The sequence below is a fragment of the Centruroides vittatus genome, unplaced genomic scaffold (genome assembly GCF_030686945.1).
Source record: "Centruroides vittatus isolate TY-2023 unplaced genomic scaffold, ASM3068694v2 contig_2696, whole genome shotgun sequence".
Taxonomy (NCBI): domain Eukaryota; kingdom Metazoa; phylum Arthropoda; class Arachnida; order Scorpiones; family Buthidae; genus Centruroides; species Centruroides vittatus.
The window spans coordinates 413,640-431,773 of record NW_027121716.1 but is presented as its reverse complement, the minus strand read 5'-3'; the positions used below and the strand labels follow the sequence as shown (position 1 = coordinate 431,773).

The window sequence follows — 18,134 nt, the reverse complement described above, 5'->3', positions numbered from 1 at the left end:
CTCTGAATTAATTCTAGTCACGTTTCAATTGAATATTTAATGCTATTTTTCTGATTCATCACAAAAAAAAAGCGTCATTGGAGGACATTCCAGAATTATTCACGACTTTTAATAAATTGTAGTTTTAGAAGACAACGTTTTTGTTTGTTTAAAAGTATCTTGTTTCTGATAAGGAAAAAAGGCGAAGATTTATAATCCATTAATGATTTTAACTAAACAATTAAACAAGAGATAAGCGATAGATTTTTTTTTAGCAAAATATAATATAAACTACGAGTTTTAGGTTAAAATGTGTAGTTTTTCATTTCTATATTTTTTGAATAAAACTTTTAATTGGGTTTGCATTAATTGTTCTTTCGACAGAATGGTGTTTTGAATATTACAGCTATATCAACAACAGTTACGCTGAGCAAACAAACGTTTAATGCTATCTAGCGACTGATAATACCACACAATGGGGAGTAATAAAGCTATCTGCAAAATTTAGGATAATAAATCATGTCATTCGTACTAAGCTATCTAATTAATGCTTCGTTTAATTGAGACAAATAAAAAGATTTTGTCAGTTATAGATCAGTTAATTTATACATCACTCGACTTGATGTTTTCCAGGCTAAATTCCAAACTGGGCGATAGCGAAAGTTTAAACTCATACGACGTCTCCCATATATCATTAGTTGTAAAGATACGGAGAGTCTGAAAATTGTAGAATCAAACTCGATTAAAAACAAACTTTCTGGGATTTTGCTGGTATTTTTGTGAATTTTTATTTTTTATTATGTGCTTAATTGCATTTTGAAACTTGATTTTCCGACTTAAGTGAATTTTTGCGTTATGAAAGTTTGTCCTAATTGCTGTGATATTAAATGCGTGAAAAAGAGAGAGGTCATATCGAGTGACTTGTTTTTTAAAAGATCTTTTACAGCTTATAATGAGTCCTATGTGCTATTTTATCTTGTCGTATCTTATAATTGAAACAAACAATGGATTGTATAGATCTACATACCTTTCTTAATTATACATATCTCATGCAGTTACTTTACAAGGACGAGATTTGTCATTTACCACAACGAATCGTTGGTCGATGTCTTTCGACTACTTTTTTGGATAATTTTTAAAAATGACCGGTTGTAGAATGAACATCGAAAATTCCACGGATTTTTTATATTTTTTTTAGCACTCTTAATGAACTGCAGGTGTGACTTGTTCTCGAAACTGATTAAATAAGCTACGTAACTAAATATAAACTTCTTTTTGTGAATTCTTTAAAATAGATTTTAGGATTCAGATCAGCTTTAGTCATCTTCGATAATTTTATGCAAGAATCTTTTATTGGATAGTCGAGAGAGCCTGAAGGCTCAAATACTCTCTTTAAGTAGGTCAATGCATCGTTTGGAATATACATATTGTGGTTTCGTTAGATATACCAGTAATGGTTTAGAAAAAGAATTTTGAAAATTCAGTGTTTCCACGTTTTGAATCATCCTATTGCATCTTTCATCTGCACGTGTTAGCCAACATCCCTTTGGATGCGAGACAGGTGAGTGAGTCACGTGTTCCTCTCTCCTCCTTATTGGTCAGCTGATCGTATTCATGTATTGGTAGTGGAGTCGGTCAGTCGGAGGCAACGTCTTTGACGCTAGCTTTCTACATTGACGACGACGATTGCAACTCTGGGATGATAAATCAGAAGAAGAGATATTACAGAGATGATGATATCTTTATCTCCTTATCGCCTGCTACGTCATGTGGCTGTTGTGGGGATAAGCAGGCATTTCAGTCACGGAGTTAAGATGAGATTAAACTTATTCTCTAAATAACTTCGCTGCTAACTGGTCTACTGTCCGATTTAATATTCGACATTTAAAAATATGGGATTAGAGGATAAAGAGAATGAAAATCAAGAGAAAACATCGAACCAGAATACGATGCAGAATACTGCAAGGAGACGGTGATTTAATTAATTAAAAAGTATTTTAGCTTATAGGTCTAAGTTAATATATAAATTTTCTCTTAATTTTGTAATAATTTCTTTTAACTTACGCAGGTAACTAAACAGACTAGATAATGTTGGCGTTTTACTTTGTTTAACCATTCTATATTATAAACTGATAATTATAGAAACGATCATGTAATTTTTTTTTGAAAGGGCGTATAGAAATTTAACATGAAAATTGTGCTGGGATATTTTTAATAGTTCACTAAAAGGAATAAATGAATATTCGAGAAGTGGTGGGAAATTTGTTAAAACTTGCTTCAAAGAATAGAAAAATTAACTTTGAAGTGTTAACAAACAGGTAACCACCCCTATTTTAATCGCTCACCTTATCAGCAATTGTTCTGTTTTCGTTTTTAGTTGAAAAGTATAACCACTAAATCCAGTCGTATAAACGTGATAAGTTAGACATTTCTCATAACTTACAAAAGTATATTAAAGATTCATTAATTTTAAAAAATATATAAGGTTCTGGACACACCTATTTATTATAAAAATTGGAAGTTTAAAGCTACCGTTTTTTTCCCTTGTGCTCAAGATAAAATATTTTCATGACGATTTCGTTTTGTAACTGTAAATAGGACTAATTAATAAAGTTGTGGGTGACAGCTATAAATTTAATAATTATAGAAGGAAAATGTAAAGTTTATGTTTAACTGGTTATGTTTAAGTTATAGTAGCACAGGTGAGACACCCTTGGCTTCGATATTAACTTTTTAAAAAAGTCCTGTAGGCGAAAAAGGGAAACCGGTCCCCGCTAACTTGTAATTACGCATTCTTCTACGGTATTCTTATGGTTAATTTATCTTTACGAATTTATAAATGAGAGAGAGTATTTAAAAGCGATGTTTAATCACTATATTGGACCAAGAATTTAGGTCATCCGGGTACTGTTTCCGATTTTTAATTATAGAGAAATTCGTACGGTCTCTAACATTTTGGCATTCTTAAATTAATGATTGCTGATAGCTTTTTGTTCTATGTTGGACGTGCAGCTAGTTTCTTTCTGTGGTTTCGCACGTGTAGTCTGTTGACATCTGTTTACTTATTTGACCTACTTGCAGCGACGATACCTGTCCCGTTTGCATCTGGTTTTTGTCATCGGCGTCATTGATCGGTACAGACGTCACGATCTGTTTAGAATAATTCTGAAACTCGTTTTGATTATCATTTTATTAATATTCAATTTTATTAATGAATAGTTCCGAAATATAAACAACGGCAGGAATTGTACTAAATTTTTTTTACGAAGGGAATCGAATAACATCGAGTATTCTGCTCGTTAGTTTGTTTTATGAGATAGATGGCACTAAATTGTGTCATTTGCTTTATTAATTTCATCAGATGGTACCGATAATAATGTGATCTACAGCGTCATGATGTAAATAGTTCCTAAATATTTTATGCAAATAATCCCTCTTCTGCAATCAGATTTTCAAAATCTCGGTTAATACATTATTATGTATTCGATTTTGTAACCTTACTTTTTCTGAATATTTATGAATTGTGTGAAACGTATTATGACAATATTTTGACTGAAATATAGGTATTGAAGTAGTCTTTATTCGATTGGACTAGTTTCGAAACAATACATAGTAGATATTTGTGTGACGCTAATTCTCATTCCCTTCCCATTCCCTGTCTTCTCTTTTCACATGATTAACTACGATTTCTTATATCTACTGTAACTGAAAAGATCTCTCTATACAGTTATGTAAGAAATCTCTGGCTTTATCAAAACTTCATTTCACGCGTTGTTGATAATTTCAGCCTATTAAGTTTATCGTTGTTGTTAATTTATATCTACGTTCGTATCTGTAGAATGCAATACTTAGGCACAGCCTAGCAATTACTAATAAATATCATCATTAGGGGAGTGGTAACTTTTGATGTTCAAATGCAATAATGTAGTTTCTTAAAATTTTAATACATCGTATTTTGTTAGTTGTATTGTATCGAAAGAGAGGATACGTTTTTATCATTTTAATAGAACTGTTATCAAAAAGTAACAATAGATCTTTTTTTATGCTCCGTTAGTTAGGAATTTAAAGTGGGCGGAACTAGAAGGAAGTAACACTCCAATGGAAGAAATTTCGTCCCAGACGGGAGTTTAAAGACCCGGTTGCAATGAAATTACTCTTTTGACTCTTAAGAAACATTTCCTTTTAACCTCTCACTGCGCGGAATGTTATTTAGGCTATTCGCATTGAATTTGTTGAAAAATAAATAATTTTATTCTGGTTTTTATTAAGGATATGGATATCCTGCTGAATCAGCATAAACTTATTTGGAATCTACGGTCATAATATTGACTATCATCCCAAATTTACGTATTTTACTAAATATGTGGAACTTTGTCAACAATTCCCTCGATATATTCCATGCATTTCATCATAAGATTTGTTTCCTTAAGAAATAAAACAAAGAAACGATTAGGGAACTTACGTAACGAATTAAAATTTCTTAGTAGTAGTTCTCGTTATAGAAACATTACACAATTTACATATGTAAATGATTTTTTTTTAACATTTATCTACGAGTTGCAATTGTTGCCTAATTTCTATAAATATTATTTATATTTTTTAAATTCTTTCACACACAATTGTATATTCCAATTAGATAGCATCGTGTAATGAGTTGCTGTTATCAATTGTTATCGGTAAATATCTTAACATTTTGAAAGAAAAGATCAAAAGTCATTTCTTTAAATAGATATAATGCATTATTAGATATGTTTGAGTATGTTTCATTACTCTTCTCATTTAAAAGAAATAGCAGAAATAGGCCTGTTATTACAAATTTGAGTATTGATAAAATTTCATTGTATGTGTGTTATTTGTTCAGACAGATATCCTAAGATAAAATCAATTTAAACTGTATTAGAATAAAGGTGTAAAAAGGCATATTTCTCGATTTGGTAATTTATTTAAAAAGGATAGTCCTACCAGGGCTATTTCATCTATGGTTTTATTTTGACAATTGAGAATATTCAGTAATTTTTGGGAACTATAATTTAATTGGATCAGTTGCTTACAGAAGTTTAGAAATCGATTACTAATTGGATATTCTATAAAAATATGGTGTACGAATAACGTAACGTCCATTATGAAGTTAATTAAGAGAAAAAGTATCAGAAATGAAATTTGATGATAGAACGATTGATTCAAAATATATTAGATAAATATCAATTTTCTAGTCCGAAGCCTTTTAAAATCAAATTCTCTAGTTTTATCAATTACGAAACTGATCTGCGAAATCGATTTTTTAATAAATGATAAAATGTCAGGTAACGAAATTTCCATTTTACAAAGAAAAATATCTAATCAAAGAATTCGAAATATTCTTTTGAAATCGAAAATATTTTAGATTATGAAATTTTTAAATAATTATATGCAAATAATTAGTGGTTATCGGTTATTAAGTTACTTTCATACGTAAAAATTAGTAAATGGCATTGTGTATTAAAAAAACAACTATCCAACATTAAATTCAAACAAGTTTTTTAATGCAATCTATTAATTCTCGAAGGTAAATACTAAGATAAAATTAATATGTAAATGAAATATGTTTTAACTCAAGCATAAATTATAGAATGAATTTCTTGACGCCATATATTAAGTTACTTCATAACATGCTTTCTAATTGTTGATTACTCAAATTTTATTTTTAAAAATTATCTTAAAAATGAAATATACTGAACGTACGTTAATATAAAATGAATGTATTACTATTCTACACCAAATTCCTTACAAATTTGTAATTTTTGCATTTCAGCATTTCCGCGCGACACTCATTAAAATGCATAATCATACTACGTATACTTTAAATTTTATTTAGGACAGGGAAATGTATGATAGGGGTTTTTCCCCCTAATAAATAGCTAGACTTTATGCTGAAGTTTTGCGCAATAATAATTATTAATGGTAAATATTATTTCTGGTACGTTTTTATTATTTATTTGTTACCATATCCGGTGTTTTTCGTAAACTAATTGCTCAGACTGATATTTAATTATTTATAACATAAAGTACGTAGGATGTGGATATTTGTATGTGTGTTGCTTAAGAACAATTGCATATTTTTCTTTTCTTTTTTTTAATGGCGATAAATGAGTTCAATTATCTTCCAGAAGATGTCACCGCTTGGCTCCCGTCTCCCTTTTCTGTAGTACACGTGATATCCTGCATTTGTTCGGTCGCGTGCCGTCCTTCGTTCCCATTATTTATGATTATAGCTTAAAGACGCGCCATTGTGTATTTGGAAAATGGGACACTCGCGTTAACGTTATATACAGTAGTTACGGAAGTGATATCGAAAAACTTCGATAACTTCCGATCGTTTCCATCTAAAAACTATAATTTCATCAATTTATGGATTTCGAGTAAAGAGCCGGTTTTCCGTCCTTGAAACATACTTGAAGTTACCTTTAGTAAACAAGTAACGAAACGGCGAAAACGTGTATTTATATACATGCATTTTTTTTTGTTTTTTTTTAAATTTTTTTAATCGGAAGTTTTGCTGACGCGCCGTTGATTGCGACACTTCATAATTTTTCAACAGTAAATCAAGATTTAAAGTTTCCGTCTTCACGCAGCAAAATAATGCTGCGAGCTTCAAATTCTTTTTACAGATATTAATAGAAATTGCCTAACCTTATTTAGGCAATCTGCTTAACCATCAAAAATAGTCACAATCCGAATAATATACAATAGAACTAATTGTTTTGTACTCGATTTGTCTGTGAGAAAATTCCGGCCCTAGTTTGTTTTTAGGTACCGGTACATTATTACGGGCCTTGGTATATAGATATCGTGTATCTCACGTAAATATGCTCGACAATTTCGGTTATGCAATTTATTATTTTTTTAATGTAATGTGAATGTCGTAAATCATAATTCTGAAAACCTTGAAAAGTAATCTTTAAGTACATCTACGTCTTGAATGCTTAGTTCCACTTTTTCCTTTAGCTATTTATACGGATTGTTATCGTGAGGAAAGATATAGTAGAATTTTTAACTTTTATTTTTGATAGAGTATAAAACTTAACATTTATATTTTGTGTGTGTGTGTTTTTTTTTAAATACTGTATAAGAGATTTTGTTTTTGTGCATTTTTCGCCCCAGTTCACGTTCTTACCTCATGACCGTTTGTAAACTTTGACCGACTGATTTATTATAGTTAACCTCCAGTTATTTACAGCCTTTAAATCTACATTCCTTTACCCTACACGCTTTCTCTTTTCTAATAACAATGTTAATGCTGCTCTCGCGGATCAGATTTTACGATTGCCTTTTGTATGGTTAGATATGATCCAAAAATGTTGTTTAGCTTGAAAATGCAAGACTAATAAGATAAATTTTTGTTTTTCTTCCATGTCTGCGACTTGTTTTATTGTATTTTACATTAATGACTGCAGCAATATTAATTCCTGTCGGAATCGAAGAAAATAAATATTTATAGGAATTATCTTGAAGGTTAATGAATTATGTTTAACCTAAGCTAATATCGTATTTAAATCTGACCATGATAATAAATTTGTAATAATTATTTGCATCTCTGAGTCTTCTAAATAGTTGAAAAATTCATGCTAGCTTGAAAATCTTTCCATTTGAAAGTGCTCTTTAAAAAAGGAGCTAAGCAGTGTATATAGGCTATAATTACAGGAAAATAATATCGTCGAGTGGGTATGACAACTCAGATATTCCCTCAAATCAAATTGTAGTTTTATTTTGAAGAAACGAGCCGCAAATGTTTAAATAATAAAACTATACCGAAAACTGAAAAAATACCTTCTAATAAAACAGAATTCTTCGAAGTTCCTTATTGTGCTGCAGAACTAGCGCGCGCGCGCGCGCACACACACACACACACAATAATATCAAACACACAAACCGTACATAACTTATGTCATTACCAAAGAGAACAAATAGATATTTGTCAAAATAAATGTAATATTTGTGTATTTTTCGTCGTAATGGAAATTTCATAAAGAATTGTATTATTATATTTCTGGAATTAACATGTTTCCACGAGCCGCAAGAAGAAAAACCAAGGTAATGGTTAGGGATGCTCAAAGGCGATTCAGTCGTAGAAAATTTGAATGTTTTTGTGTTCAATTTTTAGCTTTGCAAAACCATAAGCAATAGCTGTTTGTATTATTGTAATAGTTTCTAGTGATTACTGTTTTCTATTTTACTGTGTTAGTGTTTTTGTTATAAGTGAAATGTATATTTAAAAGAATGTATGCCATTTATTCAATTTGTACTTTGTTTTTGGATTTAAATAAATGTTTGTCCTTATCTTTCGTCATAAGGCTATATTTTTAATTCCGTAAAGCTATATCATTCCATTATTTTTTCAAAATATAGAAAATATAATTTGATATATATCTGTTAAATTGATATAATTATACATGCTGTATATTAGTGTAATTATATATGCTATTATCATCATTGATGAATTAAATTATATCAATATATAGCAAATATAATTGTTAAAATTTATTTTTATCAAATATCTTTTGTAATTTTATCGAAACTATTTAGATTATTCGCGATATATTTTATATCTAAAATTCTCGTGATAAAGACAAAAATCTTCCAGTTTGCCGTATTCTTTCAGCTTATGATATATATTAATAATCTTAAATTATTTTTCCTTTCAAAGTAATGAAACTTTGTTCAGACGTATCAAAAATATTAGAATATTTTAATAAATTATATAGTTATGAATTGCTCAGTAATATATATAATAATTTGACTCAAGTTTTTTCAAGATAATCTCGAATAGCGTGATTTTTAAAATTACGTTAATCAAAACATCCTTAAAACCATGAAGATATCCGTGTTATTGTTTAAAAAAAAAAGTCTTAGAGTTAAACCGTTTATGCGAATACAGTTTTAAAATGCTTTTATTATTTTTATAAAATCGTGAAATAATTCGCTATAATAATAACTTTTAGATGTGAAAGTTATTTATGCGTTTTTCAAGGACGGGCGTTGTCGGATAAAAGTTGTCAGATTATCAAGTCGTATGGATGGATGCACCACTACTTGACGATTCAGGCGCTAAGTTCCGCACCGTACCGTTACTTCATATCAAAATATGGTCACGGATGAATGTCATATACTTGTTGAGACTAAATTAACGACTCTATTGATACTCTTCGTAAAACCGATTGTCGTGATATTTGTTTACGTTTAAAATTTTGAACTGGGTAATAAATCTTTATACATTTTAAGTTGCTTCGTGTTTACCTTCTGAAATGCATTGCGAAGGTGTTTCTTCGGATATTTTAAGTCGTGACTGGAGACAAAACATGCATAAAACAATGTCGCCGAGCCCCCTCTCACATGATGTCATAATTGGTAATTTACGTGGCATCTAGCCAATATTTTATATAATAAGTTAAGTATACAAGCTAGCTTTGTCTCTTTAGACATCTCTACTCGCCCATTTTACTTAAACATGCTAATAAATTTTGGGAGTAAATATAAACGTGTGCCGTCTAGTTTTTAAATTTTAAATGAAGGTTATTTTAAATATTAAACGCGCATTGTTTATATTTTGTATTTGATTATATTTATATTTCATATAAACTTTACCATTAGATTGTCTCTACACTTCATGTTAGAAAAAATTTGTAACTTATTTCAATTTTGGAAATGTGTAATTCTACTTTTAACTCAATAAAAGTTGTAATAAACATCATTTTTCACCAAACTAACACTAAATGTAGCCTATATATAAAATACATAATAACAATTTGTAGCACAGCGTTAACACTTGCAAATTCGATGACGTAAACTGTGACACGAATAATATTTAGAAAATGCGTCTCTAGATGACATGAATCAAAAACAGTGTGTGTGGATCTTATTGAAAATTTATCAAGACAGTTTTGAAAGTTTTCTGATTCTATTTCTCATGTAAATTCACTATCTTGACCTCATTTTACATAGACCAATATAATAATGATACTCTATACAGACTAGTTAGTATGACACGTTGACCCTGGCGCAACGCTCTATAGTCCGATTAAATCATAATCGTCTTGTCAAGTGGACAATCCAGGGCAAGCAGCTCTTGACTTTCCTATCTTGAAAGACAAAGTTCTAATAACTGTTATATATGACGAGTTCGACGGCCTAAATTATCTTGCTTTCTCTCGGGTATACTATAATTTCACTTTTTTTATACATTTTTTTTTTATTGAAGACTATTTTCAAGTGGATAGTATCGAAACAACTAGATTTGTTATATTTTAACATACAGATTGAATTTGCAAAGGTTTTTTAAAGCCATGTACTTTTACCATACATCTCTACGACTACCGAGCGAATAATCGTACTCAAAATAAAGACAAATTCATAATATTGCAGTGTTAAATTATTCGTATTCTTTTTCGTGACGTCACGCAATAGACTATTAGTCACGTGTGCTACACGTGCGAAATGTTAGCGGTTGGTTTCTCTCACTTAATATTGTTCGCATGTAATGTACTGTACGTTCATACTTGGGGTATGTTTTAGAATTTTCTCATTTTATCCTTAATTTAATAAATCAGATTTAGAATTAAGTCTATCTCAGTATATAAGGAATTTAAATTATACGCATACCTCCTGAGATCCTATTATATCATCGTAGGTCTTAGAAATTTGATTATTAATATAGGCTTACTAATTAGTTTAAAACATTTATAATTTTCAGCATTTTAAATTACATTTGGTTCTTTTTCTTTTCAAGCAGATGTTAATAGTTATTATTTTAGTACACTTATAGTATAAATGAAAGATTAACTTATTTTTTGTAATTGTTCTTTTGTGTACACTTGAATCCATGTTTTAATAGTGTCTGAGTGACTTCATAACTGTTTGAGAAGGTTACTCGGCATGGTACTTTGTTTTTTCTTTGATATTATTACAGTTTTTAATATTTATTTCTGTTTAAATCTTCAAAAAATTATTTGGATATAACGCGATAGAGAGAACGCTATTTTACCGTTGTGTTATTAGTATTAGAAGAGAAATGATGGTGCAGGTTCAAGGACATCATTTACCTAAAACAGGGCCTCGTTTAAGTATTATACGTGATGGAATTTCCAACATCGTCTATACCTTAGCATTCTACGTCATATAGGAACTTGTATATTGGTGCAGCGTTGTTGGCAACAGAGCGTTAAATTATCTTAAAGCTCATATGAGTAAAAACCGGAATTGAAAATAGAACAATTGGCAGTGCATGAAATTAATTAGCATTAACCTTTTTTTTATGTTCAGCCGTACGGTATTCTGTTTACGAGTTAACGGCTGTCAATATTAGTTACCTAATTAATTGTTAAGAGAAAAATCGTGAGAAATTGGTCGATCTCTCTTCAGTAACGTCTCTTCCGAGACGTCGCATTATATGTCCTCAAGGTTATTTAAATCTTCCTTGTTAAAATCATTAAAGTGTTGCGTAATACGTAACAATCAATTACTTAACATCGAACGATCTTTAACTAAAACCAAAAATTTAATTGTGGGTTATGTTTAAAAATTGCACTTTTAACATCTCGAAACATCCTTTCTCAGACTTTTTTCTTAATTGATGACACAATTTTTAGTCGGCATCTTATTGTCAACCATTATTCGTAGTGTCGCTTGTCCTCATCAGTTGAGCTTAACTCTACATCCTGTGTCCTCGTCTCTTTCTTAACGAGGCGCATAGTCTAACTTATTATAAATTGTCTTACGTAAGATTTTCCTGTCTATCTTGGCTGTAATTCTTGTGTTTCGTAATTAGATATCTGAATAATGCTCATCGTATGCTAATTAAATCTTTTTTATGAAATTGAAGAGTGCGAGTCTTTTAAGGATATTATTTAAAATATAAGAAACAACTGATCTTCTAGATTTTACTGTATTAAAGCCCGAATCCTAAGACATCCCGCGCCGAACTACAGTTAATGATTTCGTTTTTAGCTTGCTGTTGTGACCTAACGGGTTAAGTCTTCCTGCTTGTGAACGTCAACAGTTTACAACAGAATATTTAGAATTTAATTATGCTTAAACGCTAATAAAGTTTGTCGTCAGTATCATTAAGTTTTAACGAAGTCTGGCTGAAAAACTCTGGTCTTAGCGCTTTAATAAATAAATCTTAAATGTGATAATACAGTAACGAATGTACTGTACAGTACATTTACAATGGCCAATGCACTAGTTTGCCGAAAACATTATTTGATTTTTCTCAAGCGACAGATAAAAATTTAGATTGATCAAATCGAATTCCGCATATTGATATGTTAATCGAGGAAATGCTATGATCTTATTAAATTATGTAATGCATCCTTGTTTTAAATGTAACATACGTCAGTAAATTACTTTTTTTTTTAATTTTAAATATTAAGTGTTCTTTCTGTATTGAAAACGAACGTGGACTTGTCTGTGAAATAATGGCGGTAGAATAGTGATACAGGTTTTATAACGCGAGGCGACATTAAGGGAAATTAAAAACTATACGATCGAAAACGGTTAGCGAAATGTTTTTTCTATTGTTATAATCGGATTTTAATGTTACGATTCTTCAAACTCGACGACCGATGCATCATAATCACGACCAGTCTCGATTCAATGGAAGTTGTTCCCTTTTTTTTTTATTTTGGTTAGTCGTTTAATGAACTGAAGGAAGGGAGGCATTCCCTTCCATCTCTCGGTTGGGGCGTCCTTGGATTGACCTTCGTGACGTCAGTTACTTGCCAAGGTCGCAGTCACTAGAATGGGATTTATGAAATATCCTGATGTCTGTTCTAAAGCGGGATGAAAACTCCTAGATTCAAAAATGCGTTCTTCCTGCCTTTTTTAAAATGTTTTTATAATTTAAAGTTTGTTAAAACATTGTTTTAAAATTTAGAATGACTCTTGGATTGTGTTCAAACATTTTTAGGTGTTAAAAAAAATAATAGAGTAAATATCAGTAGCAAGAGATCTTTCGAATGTTTTAGAACTTGATCTGAAACAGTATTAAACTAATTCAAATTCAGTTCCAGATCCGGCTCTGAGCTTGGAGCCACTATTTCTTCAAGGAAAATCCCATTTTTCATCATCACGAAAACTGTTATGATCTTACCACAAAACCTAAACCACGTCATCTTCAGAAAAAAGTGTTTATGAAATATTGAAAATTTTATCTTATCAATATAAATTCTTGACTTATTTAAAAATCGCCTATTGCTGTAAACGATCAGTAAACAAACCCTGGGAACCTATTTAGTTTCATTATTTACTTATAAAAACAAAAATAAAAAAAGATACAAATTCTGTTTCAATCTTTACACTTTCTATTTTATACTGTAGTTAATTTTTATTCCATCAGTTTAGATGTTCTTAATTTACGGTTTCGGTACGAATTTTGAATATATTCAAAGCCCCGATAAACCTTTGTGTTATCAGTGTAATCAATTTTTGAAAAAAGTTTTTGTGCATAAAATTTAACTCGGTAGAACGATTTAATAAAACTTTCTCTACTTAAATATTACCGTATAAATCTGTAATCTTACTATTTGTTTTTACTATGGTGATACTATAGCTTGTCGGTCATTGATTCACAGAAAAAATCATAAGCTTGCTTTGTATTTATTTTTTCCTGTAGTCCGAAGATGAAGAAAGCGCCGCCGCCACCTTGCGTGGCAGGTGAAAAGACGAACGGAACAATATCGAATCTATCCACACACGAAGTAATGGCCCATCATCTTAGTGAAGATTGTGCCATTAACGAACTACTGGAAGGCAACATGGATTTGGAAGTGGTCCTGCCGGATTCGAAAATAGTTCGTATGACCGTTGAAAGAAGGTAAGAAATGTTTTCTATTATTTAATTTTTTTAATGAATTAATTATGTACATTTTTTACGCTGTTGTTCTCTATTAGATCCAGTAACCATCATAATTTAAATTCGATTGCCCAAAACCTTTTTATAGAATTTCCGGATGACGTCCCATTAAGATAATGTAATAGTCACCTAGGTCTTTAATTGACTGTCGTTTTTCCTGCGTTAGTTAACTTTAGAAACTAGAAACTTAAATATAAATTTATATAAAAGTTTAAATCTTAGTTTAGATTGTTTAGTTCTCAGAATTGTTGACTGATCCAATGACGCGGAACTGCAAGGTGGGGAACGTGCTTCACCTGAGGGTCACAACCTTGTTTCATCTAAGCAGGTGAAAGTCTATCCGCCTACATTCACCGTAACTCAAAAGAAGAAACAAAAAATTCCGTATCGCAACTTTTATTTAAGAACATTTATATCGATTTTTCTTGCAACGTCACTTTAATATGTAAATGCTAACCTTGACACGTCTCTGTTTGATATCCTGTTGTTTAAGAATGGACTATAATGAATGGAAAATTGTGTGTACTGATAAGAAAAGTTGTATGAATTTTTAATTTTTTTTTTAAGTTTCAGATAAGTTAGTTATCAGTTTGAAGGGAACAGTTAATTTCCCCCCACGTAAAAAGCGTTAAATCAACGTTGATACCCGAAATAAGGATGTTTTGTGTTTTCTTAATGGAAAGTTTTATTTTATTACATCCTCATAGCAAAAAATATAAGATATACGTACACATATTCCATGTGTATCGATATAGATGAGTAATCCAATAGAGCTGGCGGATATTACAGCTACCGTTTGGAAGTTAACTCCGCCTATTTCATACTCGTTTGTCCAATGGAAGAAGAGATGATACGAAAGTTGCGATTCCGCCTTTATCAGTCACGTGACAAACTCCCTCACTAGATGTATCCAAACACAGTCTAAAGCGGAGATACTAGTTTTTTATCCAGGCTAAAACAATCCGCGATAAAATATGGCTATGGTAAGTTAAACTTTATTTATACATTTACAAACATTTGTCAGCTTAGGCTATACGTGTCTAGTTAACAGTAGGTGATGTAATGATTTCCTCGTATCGCTGCGGTTTTATTTCCGTAGAAAATTCAGTTGCGCCGAGAATCGCGGATTCTCGCTAAAAAGTGAAAGTATGGCATACGAATGTTAAAAAAGTGTAAAAACGCGCTTATTTTTTGCTTGAAAAGAGAGAAATGTTTGCGGATAACGCTTTACCTATTACGTTATTTCGTTTAACTTGTTTATTTCGAATTTTCCATTTCAATATTTTGTTTCCGATACGTTAACGTGTTACCGACTTTGATTTATTTAGAGTTTACCTGCATAGTTTGTAGCCTAGCAGGAGAATCCTTGCCGCACCATTTCACAACTTGGCAACTAATATTTATTAAACAGTTCCAATTTACACTGTCCCGTTTGCCAACTGTGATAAACTGACAATGTTTTTGTTTTGTTTTTTCCCCTCTTCTGTTTCTGTTTATGATGACAACGTGGCATTCCCAACAAAACCTATACAGAATGAAAAGGAAATTATCTATTTTTTCCTTCTCTAAATAAAAATCTAAGCGTTTTTTAATTAAAATAGTTTAAGTGATGTCATGTAGTGGTAAAATGCATTAAAATTGTTTCATTTAATCAGGTTTAAAAGAAGGAAGCATCTAAATTACAACTTTAATTGCTGTAAAAGTAAAAATTATCCATTAATGAAAGTTTACAGATAATTTTTCACATATCTTATGTATATGTCATTAATATAGATTACCCCCATGAATTACTAAGTGGTTTAAATTTATATAAATTATTCTATTTAATTTTTATTTAGACACTCTCTTCAGTTTTGTAAAATAATAAGTAGTAAACTATACATAATTTAGTCAAATAACTGCAATTACAATGATTAAAATCTTATTATTGATGAAATTAATTGTCATATTTTTATTGTAATTTTTTTTCACAACTTCTAGTCCAACAATTTTGGTTATGTCGAATTTTATCTTGCTGGAAGTATTAGTTTGTTGTTTATACATACCATAATAATAATGTTATTTATAATATGACAAAAGATAAATATTATATAAAGTCATTAAAAAATGTTTTGTATTTGAATTTATATCAAATAAAATTTTTCTTCTGTTTTTCATTTGTTACTTTAATTAAGATAATTAAAAATATAGTTGCAAAATGTAAAAATCAATAAAAAATTAAAATAATTCTGAGTTAATAATTCTTAAGTCAGAAAATTTTAACTAGAAATGTGTATCTTTTAATTTTATTAGTGATATAACTTATGTAATTTTATCAGAAAATATTTTTAATCTTAGGAATTTCAAATTTATCAACATACCAAATTTTAAAATTATTATGACCTTTGGCCTAATGTAGACATGTATTTGTTCAGCAATAAACAAGAAATCTCAATTGCCTTATCTCTTGTCAGAAATTATATATCACAAAAAACATTTATTATTAGAGCTGTTTACACAACAAACTTTTCAATTTTTATCTATCTGTTTTTCTCATATTCTAACATTAAAGATTTATTTAAGAATAAAAGCTAAATTCTACAAAACTTTAAAACTAAATATGCATATTTATATTTTTAGATAGTTTAAATATACAGTATGTATGTCATGTTATCACTTCAGAAATGATAATCAAACAAAACAAGTAGATAACTGATTGTTTAATTTGATGGCATTGCACTCTTATATGCTTGGAATTTTTCATAATCAATTTGATGTTGTCATATAAAAATTTTTTCTTACGACAGAAATGATCTAAAGGTACTTATCGGAAACGTAAATTTAATAATGTTAAAAATGTATGATGTTATCATGTAAAAAAAACTTTAATCATTAATTTAAATATGATGTAACACAGTTACTTTAAAACTTGATTATAGCTTTAGGCAACATTTACAAAACATTAAAAATAATTTTAACTTTTGAATAAAATACTGTAGTATTTTGAGTCCAATATATATATTGTTTACTCTACTTTTTATTAGTAAAATTAGGATTTTTACATCAAAAAAAATCTGTTGAAATATGCATCTTATGTATTATCAAATAATGTCCAAATGTTTGTTTTAAAAATTGAAACATTGCTGAGTTTTTTTTATTTGAATATAATGAATTTTCTAATTTTTAAAATATATTGCAATTATATCAAAATATCACTTCTTTTTTCTAAGATAGTAACTAAAGCATTTGTATCCTAAATATGTTAAGATCTTAGACTGGTTATAATCAAAGTTTTAACACATTTATCTTATGGAATGTTTATTAGCAGTGATAAAATACTGATACATTATTCTACAAACAAATTGAAAAATAGTTTGGTCCAAAAAATTTTGTTACACTAATCTTTATTCTCAGTAATATTCAATTTCATAAAGTAAGTAAAGACTTTTTTTAAATTTTATTATATAATTGATTATAGTAGAAACTTTTTAATATTTAGGATGAACTGAATCTATTAACATATTTTGATTCTCAAAATTTACCTGTAATTTGAATCTTAGACCTTTTCAATAGGACAATCTTAGGCTTCCATCTTGAGTATTAAAAACTTTGTATTTAGCACATAGACATTTTAGATTGAAGCTACTATTCTAGATCTAATTATAAATTTCTAAAAATTGACAATCTCCCAAATATTAATTTCAATGTGATAAGATATTACAGCTGTTTCCTGAATGTGTGAAAGTCACAAGACATTGCTTAAACAATGTTCATACTAGCGACAGAAAACATTTGTCGTGTTGTTTCAAATAATTTTCAAAATTGTTCTAGTTACAACTGTGACATTATTTGGATGCAACTTTTAAAACTTAAGTTACCTTTAATATATAAGGAATAACATTTATAACTAACAGAGAATTTTTTTTATAGTTGTCAGATACAAGACACAACATAGTTCCATTGTACCATTAAATAGTTTTGCAATAAGGTAGCAGCAAGATACTTTTTAATAAAATTTGTCATTTGATATAACAAATATTTTTTAACTAAAACACAGTTCAAGAATGTTTCTCTGAAAATATATTTTATGGTTTCATTGTTTGTACATTTCAAATACTGTGTGTGTCTGATTTAGCATTAATTTTATAAAAATTTGGGGAATATATTTAATAGTTTCTCATAGATTGAATGCAATTATTGTTAGTTTTTCTTTTTATAATATATTAACAATTAAATTTCCAGTATGTCTTTCTCTCTCTCTCTCTCTCTCTCTCTCTGTGTGTGTGTGTGT

At 29.6% G+C, this 18,134-nt stretch overlaps 1 protein-coding gene across 1 annotated transcript in view; it reads left to right on the top strand.

Annotated features, from left to right (window-relative positions):
* The first annotated feature begins 1,661 nt into the window (after nt 1-1,661).
* The window catches only part of LOC136971729 (protein cordon-bleu-like), a 62,315-nt gene continuing 45,842 nt past the window's right edge, over nt 1,662-18,134 (top strand). The window contains exons 1-2 of the mRNA XM_067266223.1: nt 1,662-1,951; nt 13,625-13,825. Of these exons, the coding sequence (XP_067122324.1) occupies nt 1,872-1,951; nt 13,625-13,825 (281 nt within the window). The 5' untranslated portion in view covers nt 1,662-1,871. The remainder of the gene's footprint in view (nt 1,952-13,624; nt 13,826-18,134) is intronic.